Below are 18154 nucleotides of genomic sequence, written 5' to 3' on the forward strand. Positions count from 1 at the left end.
TGAAGCAAATCATTACATCCGGTATTGCAAGCTGGGAACAACAGTTTCACAAGGTTTGTGTCCTGAAACACTTTGGTATTTGCTTTGCTTGGACACTTTTACTTAACAGGATATATATATTTTTTTAAAAGTGCTCTAATTGTGTGACAAACATGTAAAACGCGTTTCGTCGTTTTCGAAAACGTGCTCGGTAGCAAGGCTAGCCAGCTAGCATTAGCATCACATTCCTGTCATGTTTATGGTGCAGCTACACTGAGGAGTGAGTTTAGCTATTGAACACCACTGACGGAGCTGGCGGATGCACAGAGCTGCAATTTAACCTTATTTTGGAGTAAAATTAAGGGCAAGCAAAGCACGAAAACATTGGTGTAATGTTAGGTAGAGGAGGGTAACTGTGCCCACCTCTCTTAACGTGAATGGTGTTTGTGCACAAAGTTAGATGGGTGAGTAGGCTCTCTCACACTGTTGGGTTAGCTTGTTTTCTCCTCCAGTGTATCATCATATCCTCACGTGAGCTCTAAGCAGCTGTTAATCAATCACCACCAAGAGGTGGGTGGTAAAAAACAAACAAACATACCTTCAGCCAAGTGGGATTTCACTGCGGTAGATGAGACAGAGCTGAACATTTATAGAGAAAACAAGATCAATTTAATTGATATAGTTAAATGTCTGAAGGTTGCAGCATAACTCCACATTGATCAATGTTTTAATATTATTGATAAATGTCCATATCTTTGTGATAAAGATTGCAGGTCATTTTGACTAATTCTGGTTTTCCCTTATATGAAACATCGGTCTTAACTATAAACCCAGATAGTATCACTCTGTTGCTCACATGCCAGTCTCTCACCAGAAACTAGCAAGTTGGCTCTCATGGGAGCACATGAGGAGGACTCTGTGCTGCTGCAGATATTGAAGAGGCCGGCACGTCTTCACCAAGTAAGTACTGCAGCCATTTCATTGTCTGAAATATTAAAGTATGTACAATACTGTGCATTAATTGCTTTGTTACACACTGCCATCCCTCCTCTGCCCTACACCAAGGACTATAAATTCTACGTTTTATTTTGCTACAGTGCCACCCACTGGTGGATTCTTGGACTGTCAGTTGCCTTTTACAGCTGGCACTAATGTAAAAGTAACCACAGCAACTAATATGTGAATGTGGGGTTTGCTTGATGGATATTTATCACTTTTATTGTCCCTGATTACAAGAAAAAATCACTGTTGTCTGCACCAGGAACATGGAGAAGATGTCACGGGTTACCACAGCTCTTGGCAGCAATGCCATCAGTGGCCGAACTATGTTCTGCCACTTGGACGCTCCTGCCAATGCCATCAGTGTGTGCCGTGACGCCACTCAAGTGGTGGTAGCTGGCCGCAACATCTTCAAGATCTACGCACTGGAGGAGGAGCAGTTTGTGGAGAAGTTGAATCTCCGCGTTGGTCGTAAACCCTCGCTCAACTTCAGCTGTGCAGATGTTATGTGGCACCAGATGGAGGAGAACCTGCTGGCCACTGCCGCCACCAATGGGGCGGTGGTTACCTGGAACCTGGGAAAACCCTCTCGTAACAAGCAGGACCAGCTGTTTACTGAGCACAAACGCACCGTCAACAAGGTGTGCTTCCACCCCACAGAGGTTTACATGCTGCTAAGTGGCTCGCAGGATGGCTTCATGAAGTGTTTCGATCTGCGCAAGAAGGAATCTGTCAGCACTTTTTCAGGTAGTGATACGAAATTAATTTTCTTCATATATCCCCAAATCACAATGTAACAAAATCACTAATACTTGTTTCGGGTTAAAGAGGAGAATTTCTCTCATAACAGAGGTTCAAAATGAGAGGCATCTCATTTTCAAAAATTAAGCCAAGTAAATTTTTTCTTTGTAAGAAAAGAGTGATTTAAAAAAAAAAGAAATGTCTCCAGTGTGAGATTAATGACACAGAAGTAATGTGTTAAGTTGTTAGTGATCAGTTAATGTAGTGTAATACAGTCTTTCTCACTCCACATTCAGACAGCAGTAATAATACTTTATCATCCTCTAATATCCCTCTTGATTGTTTTTACATCCTTCCCTGTAGGTCAGTCTGAAAGTGTAAGGGACGTCCAGTTCAGCATGAAAGATTATTTCACATTTGCTGCATCCTTTGAAAACGGCAACGTCCAGCTGTGGGACATCAGACGGCCGGACCGCTATGAGCGAATGTTCACCGCCCACACTGGCCCCGTGTTCTGCTGCGACTGGCACCCCGATGACAGGTTAGAGATATTAAAAAGTAAAAATATAGTTGTTGTTGGGTTGTTTTGCTGTTTAAGGAAGCAAATCACTTATTTGTCCAAGCATGTTTGTTGGTAATAGCTTTCCACCGCTTTTTTTTCTATCTTAGGGGGTGGCTGGCCACAGGAGGCCGAGACAAGATGGTGAAGGTCTGGGACATGACCACTAACAGGGCCAAAGAGATCTACTGTGTCCAGACGATCGCCTCAGTGGCACGAGTCAAGTGGCGGCCTGAGAGAAAGTTTCATCTGGCCACTTGCTCCATGATGGTGGACCACAACATCTATGTGTGGGACATTCGCAGACCTTTCATTCCATTCGCGACGTTTGAGGAACACAAAGATGTGACCACGGGTATTGTGTGGCGCCACCAACATGACCCTCATTTTCTACTCTCTGGTTCTAAGGACAGTACGCTCTACCAGCATATGTTCAAAGACGCCACCCGTCCTGTGGATAAGGCCAACCCTGAGGGTCTGTGCTTTGGACTGTTTGGTGACTTGGCCTTTGCAGCCAAAGAGAGTCTGATCAGCAGTGACGCCAACAGAAAGCCGTACCCTGGAGGCGACCGCCGCTACCCCATCTTTTTCTTCAAGAAGCCAGACCCGACAGAACAGTTTGCTCATGTGTCCAGTGCTCTTAGCGTCTTTGAGACAGACTTGGACAGTAACCGCATGGACTGGTTTGTCAAGACAGCACAACTCTACCTCCTCAGTGGGAAGCCGTTTGCTGAGCTGTGTGATCACAATGCCAAGGTGGCCCGCGAGCTTAAAAGACCTCAGGTCAGAGGGATCAATGCATGAACACGTTTGTGCTCTGCTTTGGTTTTGATATTGTCAATTCTAATGCAAAACTAACATTTCACTTACTTTAAAAATAATGAATTACACATTGGAGAAGTATTTAACTGCACAATTTCAGCTATAATGCAGTAATGCACAGAGTATTTTAATCCCACTTTCTGGGTCATATTTAATTTTTGTTGGATTATTCATAAACATTTTAATTTTTATATTTTCAGCACATAATGGCGAAACACAGTGAACTGTATAATTAGTTCATGACTAACAAAAAGTAACAACCTATTAGATCTGTAACTTTAATGTGATACCAAGACTGTAGCCATATTCTACTTTTTTTCTTTAATTCAAAGGTTTCCACAACATGGACCATGCTGAGAATCATGTTCTCTGACCCAGCAAACCTCACAGCGCCTGGTCCAAACCACAACCTCAGTAAACTGGGAACCTTGCCTTTAATGAACAGGTAAATGAGCTTTTTACTGCGTACCATTACAGAAAAGTAATGCAAGTCGTTAACAGCTTAAATTTGATGTTCATTATGATTTCAGTTTCAGCATGAAGGAAATGGGCTCAGGGTTGGGCACGGAGAGCAGACTGGAGCGCAGCAAAGGTGAGAGCCGGCAGGACAACATCCACCTGGAGCCTGGAAACTTGCACATCAGCAATAATAATGAAGGTGAGAGTGGTCCTTAAGAGTCTTAGGAACCAAACTGAACATTGACAAGATCTTGATGTCCTTATGTTGTTTCTCCAATATTCATCCCGTGTGTAATTAACACATTCATTCAATTTCAGAAAATGAGGAGACGGAGGGCAGTGAGGGTCAGGCTGAATATATGTTTGGTGATGCTGAGTTAGATGATGATGACCTCTATTCGATGGAGCATGACAACCCAACAGGTCAGTCACAGTCTCATATTTGAGGAAACTAAAAAGTTGCCTACGTCAGTACCTGCTATTTATAACTGCCTCTGTGCTCAGCTCTCTTTTGTCTAATATTATCTCTGCTCCTTTTGTCATAACAGAAGAGCAGGAGTACACGCTGCCCCAGGAGGCCTTCCAGCTGCGCCACGAGATCATGGATAACCCATCTGCTCCGGAGCACCTTCAGCAGGACAAGGCTGACTCCCCACATGTCAGCGGCAACGAGGCAGAGGTCACTTGTCTAACACCCATCGAGTCCTTTTCTCTCATCTCCATTTCCCAGCCACTGTTCTGCCCACATCTACCTGCCAGCTTCTTCTGCCCCATTGTGCGAGAGATGCTGAGCTACTACGCTGAACAGGGCGACGTGCAGATGGCCGTTTCTGTGCTTATCGTCTTGGGGGACCGGATCCGTAAAGAGATTGATGACCTCACCCAGGTCAGACAGACTAAAAACATTGGTGTCTTTCTCAGAGTTGTAAAAACTGCATTTTCAAGTCTTAAAATTAAATTACAACATTGCTCTTTGGAAATAGTAAGCAGACAAAATAGGAAACCCTCAGCAAGTTGTGTTTCCATTTCAGGAGCACTGGTACATGTCCTACATAGACCTGCTGCAGCGGTTTGAGTTGTGGAACGTGTCCAATGAGGTCATTAAGCTGAGTACGTGCAGCGCCATCACCTGCCTGAACCAAGCGTCTACAACACTGCACATCAACTGCAGCAACTGCAAGCGGCCAATGAGCAACAAGGGCTGGATCTGTGACAGGTATGAACGCTGCATCGCTATTTACTGTTAGAGAGAGATGTATACGTATGTGACTGGCAAGTTTACCGTCATACATTTGTATAATTACCATAAGGTGGTCTATCTTACATTTAAGATTAAGACCATATTTAATGTGAGCCCTGTTGCTTTAGTTTGAATACAGTAATTTCTTCTTCTTTTCTTAAACTCCATCCAATTTTGTTGAAATAAGTAGTTTTTGTTGTGTAACATGTAGAAATTTGAGCATTAGTTTGACCATTTGGGAACGATGCTTATTCATTTTCTTGCGAAGAGTTAGATAAAAAGATTAACACCACACTCACATTTGTACGCTAAATATGAAGTTACTGCCAGCAGTTGGCTAATTAAGCTTAGCAGAAAGACTGGAAAGAGGGGAAAATAACTTGCCTCACTTTGTCCAAACATAACAAAATCAACCTACTAGCACTTCTAAAGGTCACTTTTTACTCCCAGTATTTTGAGTGTAATTCCTGTGTATACTCCTGATTATGTGCCTACTTTCACATGTCATAACATAAACCAAAAAAAAAGAAATACTCCATTCATGAGAATGAGAAAGTATGGCTGTGGTGATTCTTCCTCAGGCTGAGATTAGGGAGGTTTATCAATAATGATGTTGCAGCTGTGTGACGTCCTTGGCTTTTGCACATGCACCACACAAAGGTCAAGTCTGTGGTGTGGTCTGCTTGACAAATGAATCGCCTGGGTGTCTTCACGGTGGTTAGGGTGAGAGAGAGAGAAGCAATGGGGAAATTAAAAAATCATTCCTTTCCTTGCATGGCCCAGAATTGTTTGTAGTTGCAGTTGTTAACTACACATGAATGGCAAGAAAGTGATTTCATTAATTGAATAACTATGTATATATGAATGTATTTGAACCAGCAAGCTACTGCAAAATGTAGTTAAACTTCTAGTTTAATTACATGTAGTTCAGTACTCCCCAACACTGAATATTTATGTAATTCTGACATGAACCAAGGTCTGACAAGTGCACTGCATCTCTCCTTTAGGTGCCACCAGTGTGCCAGTGTATGCGCGGTTTGCCACCACGTGGTGAAGGGACTGTTTGTGTGGTGTCAGGGCTGCAGCCATGGTGGACATCTGGAACACATAATGAACTGGCTGAAAAGCAGCACTCACTGCCCTGCTGGCTGTGGTCACCTGTGTGAGTACACTTGAGACCACGACACCCACAATTCACACAGCTGGTCCTCTGTGGGAGTGGGAAACAGCCTTCACACAGGCCTGGATCATCACACACACCACAGACAAATGAGATGTCTTCATCCCTCTACGAGGGTCTTACTTGATTTATCAATGTGGAAAGAACGATGTCGGTGTATTTGAAGTGAGTCAAAGGTCTGATCTACCGAGTCTGAAGGAGGATTAGTTTTATATGTGCTCTCGTGGACAGTTCTTCACAAACACAATCATTCGCATTGGCACTTGAATTGGTTTTTGAACCATTGGTGAATTTGTAAATGAGCAGATGTTACCATAGATATTCAAAGAATTTAACAATATATTTTTTGAATTCATATTTGCTGCATTTTACATTGTTTTTAAACCCCTCAGCAAAACCTTGAAGGCTGTACAGCATCAATTGTTTGCTCATCTTAAGTGAGCTGTTAATGGTTGCACATAATGCCTATAACTTATTTTAAATGACTGTAGATAATGTTGAGTGAAATTATATGAGAAATAGCTCTTTATTCAGGCAGTACATTAAAGCAATACCTATTGAATTGAAATTTAAAATTGTCCTGGACCCGTAATGTCTGTTCTGTACCCTACATTCATCAGAAGAAGCTTCACTTTACAGCGTTCACATCATTCACATCTATGGTAGTTTGGTACAGCCGGCAGCTTCCCAGTACACCCAGTCCCGGTGGAACAGTGTGGGTAAAACGTCTTGCTCGAGAGCAGCTTAGTGAGAAGAAGGAACACTACTTATTCTTTTTCCTCAAGAAACACTCTACTCTCATGGGCCCAGAAATCCCAACTGGCAACCCGCCAATATCTCTAGCCTGTAGTCCACCAGTTAGACACAATGTGTGCTGCTCGAAGCAACAGTCATTTGCTTGTCGTAGTGTGTCTATCTCACTGCTGGTGAGATACACAACAGACACGTGTAGAAACCAACAGAGACAACTTCTGTCCTGATAAACCTCAACAGAACAGCTTTGTCTAGGGTGAAATTTGACTGTTACTACAGGACTCCCTGTTTCATCCAGTACTGTGCAGCCTGATGGCAAATGGTTGGAGGACTTTACAATCTAGTTGTCAGCTTTACTGGCAGACTTTCATGAGATGAGTAAATTATCACAGAGACGCAGAATATTTTATCAGCACAGTCCCGACTCTCAACACTGATGATGTTTATTTGGAAACATTAAATTCTGGAGGCTGCTCGGCATCATAAGTGTTGGTCTTCCACTCCCATCTGCCATCAAGTTTGTCGATCAGCGGAAGAACATCACTACAGGTGATAGCCCTCAGCTCCGTGACCTTATTTACTGAAAATTGATCTTTGTTTCGGTGACATAAGCATCCTGGATTCTGGCACATCAAACAGAAAAGCTTTGGAATAGACCATAAAACAGCCCTGGAAATAAAAGATCAGAACCCAACACCATTTTTATGGCAGTTTAACATAACATTAGAGCAATAATCCATATTTCCCATTAACTAGTGTTGTAGTAAATTGATATTTCAGTTTCAGTCCATTACAAGGGCAGAGCAGTGATGTACAAGCTGGAAGCAGTCTGTGCTCATTATAAACCTGCAGGCTAGAAGCTGCTCTATCTGGATCAGCTGCTCAAGCCAAACTCAGCCAACATCCATATTGTGCCAAGGTTGTTACCGAGCAGCAACTGTCATCGCATCGTTTTACCGCCAAGGCCCCGGGCACAATAGAGGATTTTCAGATGTACTCCACATGAGGACATCCCAATAATCTGGGGGGGAATCCCCAACCCCCAGGCTCGGTCCACACAGAGCTGCCCTGTATCATGCCAGACTGCTCTGAGCCAGCTGATTATATCAAACATCTGGGCAGGTCAGGGGATAGGACCTGGAGTTTCACTATTCAGTGTTGGTTAAAGAGAGAAACACTTAAAAAAACAAAAGTCTCATATTCCACAAATCTGCTTAAGTCTGATACAGAGTCCAGTGAGCACCATAATTCAAACTAAAAGGAGGAACAGAACAGAAATGCTGAAAAGAAAAGATTAAAGTCCCAAACTTTAGGCAAGAGATTTTAATACTTTGTTCATGAATTTGAATTCGGAAGGCATGAAGTCATGAACAATTTTGCTGTTTTCAGCTGCTGTTTTCGAAGTTCCAAATTTAAAGTGTTGAAAAGTAATTAAGTATAGCAGATTAAAAGATATAGAAATCTAGTTTTTTTAACCACTACTGAAACAACTCTTTCCACTGTTATTTCTGTTGTCCTAATGCATGCTGTACATGGTCATAAAAATATGAAGCTAAGAAAAAATTCCACATAAGTTGTCTTTCTTACGAGGATCTGCTTTAACATCTGATAACACCCTGAAATACATTTAAATAAAATGTTTGTTTAATTTGTGCGTAGTGTATCTGTCACGAGCAGACGATTGTTTGTTACAGTTTTAAAAAATTTGCCCTCAACTTTCAGGCAAGTGGATTTTAATTTTAGTCCAATACAATCAAGACTCTCCAGCTTTTTAAAGAGTTGGGAGCATTTCAGGGTAAAATGGATCCTGTTCTAGAAGATACACAGGAAATCCACCAGATAGTACCTAACCTCCTGGTAGCACCACTGAGTAAACTCTGAAACTGAACTGTCTATTGTTTGTGTTTGAAAAAGAAAACTAAATCACTATTTTGCTGTAAAGATTTGTGTCTGTTTTGAAGTTTTATAATTTTACTCATAACTTATGTGTTGCGGGAACTGATGAAATGACAGGTCTTTTCAGGTTTCTTGTTATGATCTTCAGCTCCTCAAAATGCATTCAGCAGGACATTATATTCAAACAGCATACAAGTGAGTAGATTTCATTCAAATCATCAAGTATCACTGCAGAAATTATTTCAACTAAACAGATTACTTTAAGAACTTTTTAAGAACTGCACCCCTTCATCTGGTGGCATGAACATAATTTAAACCACATTTCATATAGGAAGAGAGTACAGTTTTGTATAAATGCTTCACAGTATTACAGCGTCTGATCCACGATCAGTCCTTCCTCCTCTCTGTGCATTTTCACAACCCAACTACTGGAGTCCAGTATTCACCAGCACAAGCGTGTGGGGGTCAGGTGCCCTTCCTGCCTGCTTGTCATTTCCTTGCAGCAGCTGCTGTTGCCCTTGGCCTTGTCCACATCTGGCAAGCTCTGGTCCATCAGCCAATCCCAGAGGGGCAGCAGGTCGGCAGCTTCAAGTGCGGGAGGGCTGGCCTCATCTTTGACCTTCTCCCATTTCACTGAGATTGTTCGGGGTGGTTAAATCACCCTCCGTCGAATATTGGCAGTATCCCCTTCAGAAGTTCAAAAAAAATTGTTATTTTCTCTTCTTTTCGCAGCCATAGAATTCATCCAGCACTTGCTGTGTTCATCCAGTAAGTACTCACCTGGAAAGGTTAAGGCCGTTCCCAGCTATCTGAGACTTTTTCAGGGGCACTCATTCGCCTCAGATTCTGCAGCACAGTCTGCAGGGTCGCCGCTGTTATGATAAAACAACTGGACATTAATTAAACTGCCCTGATGACACAAAAGCACTTTAATCACTGAAGCATTACACCACCATACCCAGTTCTTCTTCATAGGAATCCAACTTCTTCATTAGCTCTACAACACTGGAGCATGTCAGGCCCTCCGCAACTACAAGGAGAGGTAAAATCACTTACTTTTCTTTTTTGTAAAATCACAAAATGTAACAGGTGTTATCCAGCACAGCACAATAACTCACCTTTGTCACCTGTGTCATCTTTTGTTTTATTTTCCACGTCAGTGAAAGAGATGTTATCGCCATCAGTAGGGAAGCAGGAGAGCAGTTCAGCACGGCAGGTCCTGGCTTTCGCTAGTGTGGCACTCATGTCCTGAGCCAGTCGGTGGTTCTCCACCAACTCAGTGTGCACCCTCCTCCACGCCATCTTGTCCTCCATCAGACATCCCTCCATCACTGTACGCAGCTCCTTCTCCTGAGACACCTGGCTCTGCAGGTTCTCCACCTCCTCACAGCGCTACAATAGGGAGTTAGTTAGTTAGTTAGATATGGGTAAAAGGTTTTCAGTTGAGTCAAGTCAGAAAGTATTTGTATGGCAGTTACAGTGAGTATTTCTTTTGTTAGTTACCTTGTGTAGCTGAATGGCCATCTCCTGCATCTCAGCCTCAAGCTGGTCAGCATAAGCCTGTTCCAGAGCATCGCTGGGTGGTCGAGCGCTGCTGTGCCACCTTGCAATAGCTGAGGTCATCTTACGCTTGGGTCCAAACAATCTGGTAAACGAGAGAATATATTATTCCATGCCAAAAGAAAAATACAAACATTTTATATTCAGGGTACATGTGAAAGAGTGGCCCAAGGACTCTTACGTGATCCCTATTTCTTTGAGATCATTTTCCGTCAGGGTGAGAAATATCCGCAGATCAATATCTTGCTCTTCAAGTATTGGGAGATACTTAGAGAAGCCGATCTGCTCCAAGAACTCTGCCAGATCCTACAGGAACAAGAGATTATAGGTCTAGTGAAGAACTAAAGACACAAATAAACTGGCCATGAACCATACACCATCTAGATCACATTATTAGTTGATTTAAAAACTGTACAAATGCAGACATACCTTTGGACCGGTGTAGGAGGGTGGAGGAACAATATGTGAACGTATGACACAGTTCCCTGCGCCACTGGAGTGAGCTGCATCGTTGCTTCCATGGCGACTCTTTCCTTTCGAGTGATGACCCTTATTTACTCTGCGAGAGCTGCTCTTCTTGCATGGGTCAGAGTCCTGGTGGACAAAGATACATCTATCTGTGACTGCATATCAAAAAAATGTGTTGTTTCCCTCCATAACAGTGGGATTCCTGTGCTCTTATGTTCACCTCATTACTCTCCACAGAGCCTTCCCAGTTGAGGCCAATCACATGAGGCAGGCCTTCGCTGCTGCTACTGCTGCTCCTCATGGTGGGCATGTCATTTTCAAAGAATGGACTATCATCTGCAACAGTAACAGAGAAAATATTACAATTGCTTGGAAAGACAAACCAGTACAGCCAGTGCCAAAGGATTTCTAAAAATGCCCCCTATGTTACTTCACTTTAATAACTGATCATAATAACTCTTAATTTATTTCATAGACACATGTAACTATTTCAGTTATGCATTTCAGGTAGTCTTTTATGGGTAGTCATATGCCTCTCGCCTCTGCTGCTGTTGCTCTGGCCGTCCAGCTCGTTGATAGGCGAGGTCACGTCACGGTAGCAGAGGCCCTCACTCTGTTCACCAATATCACGGACCGTCATGTAGCCTGGTGGCACAGCAGGAGGCTCTGTGAGGAGAAGAGCAACATTAAACTGCTGTCTCACCCACGACTATAATAATGAATAGCAGCATGCCACTGATTGAGACTTTCCTTTTTTGAAGTTGTGTAAATTTGACTTAACAACTAAAATCCTGGCAGAATGGGTATATTATGTGCAACAAGTATGACACTACCACACAGTTTGCTCGTGCCTCCTACTCGGAACTTTGCAATGGCCTGAGGCCCATCGTGGATGCTGATGCCTTTAGTTCGGTTTCTTGGCCTAATCCTCGGGGGTGGGCTGTCCGAGTCCTCAGAGGAGCTCAGGTCCTCAAAGTGTCCTGAAAGGATGGATCAGAAAGTGAAAGACAAAAGAAAGAATTACAACTTATTTATCAAAAACAAACAATAACAAATTAAGCTGTTGAGACAAGTACCTGGCTTGATCCTTGGAGAACGTGAGTCAATGAGGCTGACGATCTTGGTATAGCCATACATCATTGCTAGGGCACGGGCAGTCTCTCCTTTAGCATTGCGATCTTCTACTTTAACTTTCTGTTAATGGATAAAACAAACAGATGTCACACGTCAACACCATAAGGGGCGAGTCAGCAGGACTGGTCCTTCTTTATGTTACTCCTTAATCAAACATCCTATATGGCAGGTAAATCCTTCTGTTTACATTCTGGTGCTGCAGCTCAATATCTGACACAAGAACAGCAAAGAGCATGTTTAGTGTATTAAATAACCGTAACCTACTCACATGATCGAGCAGATACTGAACTATGATTTCATGTCCAGAAGCAGCAGCCTCCATCAGGGGAGTGAAACCAGACCCTGGCTCTCTGTGGATGAAAGAAAAGGTTGTGAATAACTCGGTGTATGGATGAAGTGTTTGCAGAAGTATTGGGATGAATGAAGACACTCACTTGATGTTAGCATCAGCATTATTATCCAGCAGGAACTTGACCATCTGCTGGTGGCCAGTGCTAGTGCAGTGGAACAGAGCCGTCCAGCCCAGAGAGTCCTTCAGCTCCAACTCAGCACCTTGCTTTTGGGGGTAAGAAAAACAAAGCTTTTCACTGTCTGAATAAAAGTGTTACAACATAGAATCTGTTGTTGGAAGCGGGCAAGCCAGTTGTGTTATTTTGCATAAATTGGACTTGGCCCTTTTTGTCAAAACATTTAAGGATGGTTAAACATCTGGCTTTTGGGCATCCAAACAGCAAACATTTGCATCACAAAACATTGATGGTGTTGATGTTTGCTTATACTTTCCCTTCTGTGTTTGATTTTCCATCAACACAGTTAACAGATGCAATGCATCTCACAAACAAGTCACATTGTATTCTCTCACTTTGTCCTGTGAAGTGTCCACATTGTGTGGTACTAGTCCATTCAAAAGATAAAACTCTATTAAATATTGGGAACAGAACCATTTTGTACCTGAAGCAGGAAGTATGAAATACTTTCATTGCCACAGCTTGCTGCTAGCATCAACGGGGTTAGACCTTTGGCAGTGGTAGCATTTACATTCACACCGGCCTCCAGCAGAAGATTTGCAATGTTGTCATGTCCAATGTATGACGCATACATCAGTGGGGTCCATCCTCCAATGTTCTTGCCATCCAGGTTCACCTCACGCCTGAAAACAAACCAGATCATATATGTATAGGTTGTGGAGGAAAGGTGCACATCTGGGGAGTGTGTGCGTTCTTAGGAACCCACTTTTTGATGCACTCTGTCACCACGTCGTACTGGCCGATGGAGCAGGCGGTGTGGAGGTCCAGAGGAACATCCAGCTCCTCAGGTCGCATCACGGAGTCACCCAGCCACAGGGAGAGGCTGGCACCCAGCTGCTCCGATTCACTGGCCTCGTCGCTTAGCTCAGACATTTCCCACCTCTTCACACGTCCCCCCTGACACCTGAAAACAAGAGGTGGTCCTGCGACTGAGCTCCGCCATGATATGATCAAAAGTACAAAACCCTGAATTCACACTTTAAAGGCTCATTGTCTGAATATCAGACAGAAACAGTCGCTTAGTGTCGTGGGATTTAGTTTATAATAAACATACGGACAATACTGAATGATATTTGCTTCTGACTTGCAGTTATTTTAAAGTTAATCTATGTCTTTACCAGCTCTAGCTAACTCTAAACTTTGTTCTTTTAGCTTGTGTAACGTTAGCTTAGCGAGACAACGACGACCCCGGTATAAACCTCTCCCCAACCTACATCTACACTACAACCAAACAACAACCTAAACTAACTAATACTTCACACTGTAAACAAATTAGTTCAAAACTTACAAGCAACAGGTCGTTTGTTTTCTCAGCGGTTCAAAGTTTTTTGTTTTGTGTGTCACACTCAATTGTGCTCGTGTTGAACCACACCCCGCCCTTTCCTGTTTGACGGAACTTATGTTATTATGTTACTTACTATCTTGACCCTGAACTTTTTGCGTTTTGTTGTCTTATCTAGTCTATGCTTAAACCAACAGCAGTGTCTGTTGGAGAAAAAAAAAAAAAAAGCTGGGTTTGTATGTTGTTTGGTTTAGTCTTACCAACCTGGGAGGTGAGGAGCCCTCAAGGGGTCCCAGGAAAAATCTGTGGGGTCAGCAGGGAAAAAAAGCGTCAATCTGAAATAATAGATACGTTCACCTCCGTGTGCCTTAAAATGAAAAAATCCAAAAACAAAAAGTTGGACTGCTCAGAACACCTGTCAACACTCAGATAAGTTCATTTTGAGGCCACAAGACAAAAAGACAGAGCCAGTATGTCAGGCAATGATGAAGTGGCACTATTTACAAAACATGTAGCTTTATTAACATTAACTAGCAAATGTATGTGATATGTCTATGATAAATTCAGCAATCACTAAAAACATCTTACATTACAACCTGTAGCAAAAAACGAAAACTTCCTTGTGGATTGACCTGACCTCAATGTAACAGCTACTGATGAGGAAAACTACATAAAATTCAAAAGGTTTAACTATAAAAATGTTATGCAAGTATGGTACACAGATATCACAAATCATGCCTTACATTAAGGTTGTTATAATCTTACACATTCATAATAAATAAAAACAATGCAAACAAAAATACAAAGTTATTTATTTAGACACAAAGTACAAGGAGCAATCAGTTGAAGCTTTTGAATATTAGCACTGTGATATAATATTTTTTCTCCCTTTATCTCCAGTGCAGCCCCTTGTTTTATCTGCTTAACATTGTTTCTGACTCAAAGAATGTCCAGCTCAGACCAGACTGTCCAAGTACAGTCCAACATAACCCATGGTGAAAAGTTTATCTTCAGGTTTAAAAAAAAAAAAAAAACTCATAGAAAATTGAAGCGAAACTCGTCCTTTGAAGGAGTAAAGACAAAAGCTGATGTCTCCTCCTGAGTCTCTGGTGTCAGGCCTGTATCCTGGGCTTCAGTTTCCTGCGGGTTCTCCTCTGAGTTTGGGGTCTGGGTTTTGACTTTAGCTCTCTGGCAGAAAACAGACTTCTTTGGGGAATCTGACACAACTTTGACCTGAGCTGATGCAATTTCTGTTGGGAACAGAGAAACCCATCAATTCACTGCACTGCAACACTTTCACAGTTCAAAGGTAAACCTTTTTTTTTACAAATTGCAATTTTTATTGTTCAGATGAGTCTACTGCTACGATCCACTCACCGCTCTGAATGAGCTTGAACTGTTTGTTCTTCTCCTCTTCCATTTTTTTCCTGTACTCTCCAGTCATGGCTCTCATCACCTGCCGTTTCTTGACCAGGGGAGCTTTGGAGCTACGTAGAGTCTTCAGGGCACGAGAGGCGTCCTCCTCTACCGGGAAAACATAATCAAGGTGTCACACCTCAAAACAATTCAGTATCTATCACATTCAGTTGTATAGCTCTATTCAGGCCTAAATCCCATTTACACCCGGTAGTAACAGATCATTTGTATCAGGATACTTTATCTGTATAATGACATCTAACTACAGGCCACTGCATTTATCTCTTTGTGTTTATAAGCTTTATCCTGCTATACTCATACTACACACAATACAAGCCCTATGCTGTGTAAGGTTAACATCCCACTAACTCTGTTTCGGCGTGCCCTTCTGGGATCTCATTCCCAGTTCCAGTTGCTCGATGCACCAGTCCAGCTGTCTGTTCAGCTGCTCTTCTGCACTCTGAAACACACAGTCACATTCATATCATCACACATCATCATCATCAAATCAATGAATCAACCAGAAACCAACATGATTACTTTAGAGGAAAACATTTCACACTGACCAGCTGTGTGTCTTCATCTCCTTGACTCCCCTCAGCCGGCATCTGTTGTGCCTCGCTGCATTCTGAGGCGTTTTTCTTTCCAGATTTCTTCTTCTTCTTCTTTGCTTTGGTTTGCACTGACAGTTCAGGTGTAGAGTTATCCTCCTGCAGCGAGGAAGGCTTTTCCTCTTGGACGGTCCGTTGGCTTCCTTGAGAAGACGTGTCTGGGGTCTCTCCTGTCTCCATGTCTTCTACAGGTGTATCACCAGGGATTTGGAAATTGAAGGCAAAAGCAGATCCCTCTCCGGTAAAGGATATGTGGCTCCTCGCTGGCTCGGTCCTGTCTGATGGAGATGTTTTCTCCTCAAGTGCTGGAGAGCAGCCAGGGAGGAAGTTGAATCTGAAGGTGTTTTCACTACGAGTCCAGAGGCGTTTCTCAGCTCTGCCTCCAGCAGAAGCGGAGCTGTCTGAAGTCGGTTCAATATCTGTTGAATGAACAGACCCACAACCTGACATTGGTTTGCATTGCATTGACTTTGACTTGCACTGACTATCTTAAGACTTACTCTCCCTTTAATTGTAAAAGATACAGACAGATGTGCAACATAAAGAAAGGTGAATAAAAACATTTCAGGCCACTAATAAGTCGAGTTAATTTCAGTTAAATTAAATTGAGAACTATTTTAGACAAAGCGCGCCAACACTCAAGCGATTTATATCCACGTTTTGTTGCCAATAACGACCTATGATAGACCAGACACCGACATGTAATTAAATGATTATTTACCTATGAACAGCAGCCTTTGCTCGGCCATGCTGAGTCTTCTAGTGTTGCAGGATTCCTCTTCGACTATTTAACTCGACGCCTCGGGAGTAAAGACATTCTCCACGGAACTGGCACAAGTTTTAGCTAGCGTTTTTAAAATACGTCTGTTTTCTTAATGTCCATCAAATGGTTTTGTTCAGAACAACCAAAGATGTTTTCGGAAATGTTTTGTGACAACTTACCTCTGGTGCGTCTGAAGAATAGGTCCGTCTGGTAATATTTCCGTTCCGCTTGTCGTTCCGCTTGGTTAGTATTTGACCCAGTTGGTCGGCTTCTCTGTTTGTATATAATTTATTTTTTATCACTGTGTTTAATCATGACATACTAAAACATACATAGGCAGACGTTACAGTGAATTAGCTTGCTGATAAATAAATAAAAAATGTATCTATAGCCGTAAAAAACATACTTTTACTACACACACATACAATGCTCTAAAGCGTTAGGTACAAGTTTGAATCAAAGCAAACACAATTCCTCCTATATGTAAGTCCTTCTGTGTACTTTTTCTGGTGCTTTAGCACACTATTTGAAATGCAAAGATCATGTTTTGTAGACAGTAACCTACACACTTGATCAAGCAGGTACTGAATATGATGAATGAGTATATTTCATGTCCAGAAGCAGCAGCCTCCGTCAGGGGAGTGAAACCAGATCCTGGCTCCCTGTGGATGAAAGGAAAATCCATGAAAAACTCAGTGTGTGGATGGAGTGTTTGCAGAAGTAATGGGATGAATGAAGACATTCACTTGACATTAGCACCAGCATTATTATCCAGAAGGAACTTGACCATCTGCTGGTGGCCTGTGCTCCTGCTTTGGAGCAGAGCAGTCCAACCCAGAGAGTCCTTCAGCTCCAACTCAGCATCTTGCTTTTGTGGTAAGAAAAACAGAAAGCTTTTCACTCCCTGAATAACAGTGTTACAACATCTGAATTTTTGATTGTATTTCATAGACAGCTTTTTTTTTTCATTGATTTTACAATATGAAAATCAACTTGCAGATATTTGAAACTTGTTGGAGGCAGGTAAACCAGTCGTTATTTTATGTAATAAGTGTAAAAGAAAAAGTAGAACTTTCAACAAATTTGCACTAGTAAAAAGGCTGTAATCACTCTATGCTAATACAGCTGGCTTGAGAGTAAGGGTTAATTTTAACAACAAAGAAACAAACTGGATTTGTCACCAGGCTGTCTGCGTGATCTCTGTATCAGCTTCCTGCTGAACCCTCCTCTTTTAACACAGACACAAAGGATCAGATTGTTTGTGTCCTTTCTCTGTTGTCCGATGGTTGACCACATCTTAGGACTGTATGGGGTGTTACCCAAACAGATGTTGAGCTAGGAAACCAATGGGGACACCATCCAGGTTCTGTCCGGAGAAGCATGATGCTGAATTTGTTGTAGTAACTCAGGTCTTCACACAATGACTTGTGGAAGTACAGTATTCATTGAGCTGTGTTTGCAGTACTATTACACTATTACAAAATAAGAGGAATTTGACTCACTTCCTTTTGTTAAAACAATTCCGTGATGAGTTTTGTTATTGTTTTTTTTGGTGTTGTTTAGTTTTGTCTTGTTTTGTTTTGGGGGGCTCTATGTAAAATTCTATCTTATATTTCAAGTTACAACCAAATATTACTTTTTTGAAAGTGTGCATACAAACAGAATATCCCCTGTGATTTTAGGGTATGACTTGTCCCCTGTCCATCACCTGCCATGAACCAAGTTTTTTCCCCTGGCATCAGCTAAAGGTAAGACACTTATTTCT

At 42.2% G+C, this 18154-nt stretch overlaps 3 protein-coding genes across 4 annotated transcripts; 1 reads left to right on the forward strand and 2 right to left on the reverse strand.

Moving 5' to 3' along the window:
• The first annotated feature begins 4 nt into the window (after window positions 1–4).
• wdr24 (WD repeat domain 24) lies at window positions 5–8380 on the forward strand. The gene is made up of 11 exons (XM_023411275.2): window positions 5–53; window positions 854–939; window positions 1241–1725; window positions 2083–2260; window positions 2389–3061; window positions 3433–3545; window positions 3631–3758; window positions 3878–3982; window positions 4108–4445; window positions 4591–4775; window positions 5807–8380. The coding sequence occupies exons 3-11, from the start codon at window positions 1245–1247 to the stop codon at window positions 5973–5975; spliced, it is 2370 nt and encodes a 789-aa protein (XP_023267043.1). The 5' UTR covers window positions 5–53; window positions 854–939; window positions 1241–1244; the 3' UTR covers window positions 5976–8380.
• On the reverse strand, window positions 8041–13667 carry anks3 (ankyrin repeat and sterile alpha motif domain containing 3). 2 transcript variants are annotated; one of them, XM_023411277.2, is made up of 16 exons: window positions 13606–13667; window positions 13024–13221; window positions 12742–12940; window positions 12225–12346; window positions 12059–12140; window positions 11733–11850; window positions 11508–11636; window positions 11197–11322; window positions 10877–10992; window positions 10618–10782; window positions 10370–10494; window positions 10132–10273; window positions 9747–10020; window positions 9587–9658; window positions 9409–9500; window positions 8041–9315 (listed from the first exon to the last, which is right to left on the reverse strand). In XM_023411277.2, the coding sequence occupies exons 2-15, from the start codon at window positions 13188–13190 to the stop codon at window positions 9418–9420; spliced, it is 1920 nt and encodes a 639-aa protein (XP_023267045.1). In that variant the 5' UTR covers window positions 13191–13221; window positions 13606–13667; the 3' UTR covers window positions 8041–9315; window positions 9409–9417. The 2 variants fall into 2 exon arrangements, with proteins under 2 accessions (XP_023267045.1, XP_023267044.1); XM_023411276.2 differs by having other exon boundaries at window positions 11490–11636.
• Window positions 13668–14394: 727 nt separating this feature from the next.
• On the reverse strand, window positions 14395–16553 carry cunh8orf33 (chromosome unknown C8orf33 homolog). Its single transcript, XM_023411235.2, has 5 exons — window positions 16348–16553; window positions 15582–16045; window positions 15385–15475; window positions 14977–15123; window positions 14395–14849 (listed from the first exon to the last, which is right to left on the reverse strand). Exons 1-5 carry the CDS (start codon window positions 16373–16375, stop codon window positions 14635–14637), a joined length of 945 nt encoding a protein of 314 aa, XP_023267003.1. The 5' UTR covers window positions 16376–16553; the 3' UTR covers window positions 14395–14634.
• Window positions 16554–18154: the final 1601 nt, after the last annotated feature.

This window comes from Seriola lalandi, unplaced genomic scaffold, assembly GCF_002814215.2.
Source record: "Seriola lalandi dorsalis isolate HSWRI2012SDOR001 ecotype SW California unplaced genomic scaffold, Sedor1 jcf7180002054464, whole genome shotgun sequence".
In the NCBI taxonomy this organism is placed as follows: domain Eukaryota; kingdom Metazoa; phylum Chordata; class Actinopteri; order Carangiformes; family Carangidae; genus Seriola; species Seriola lalandi.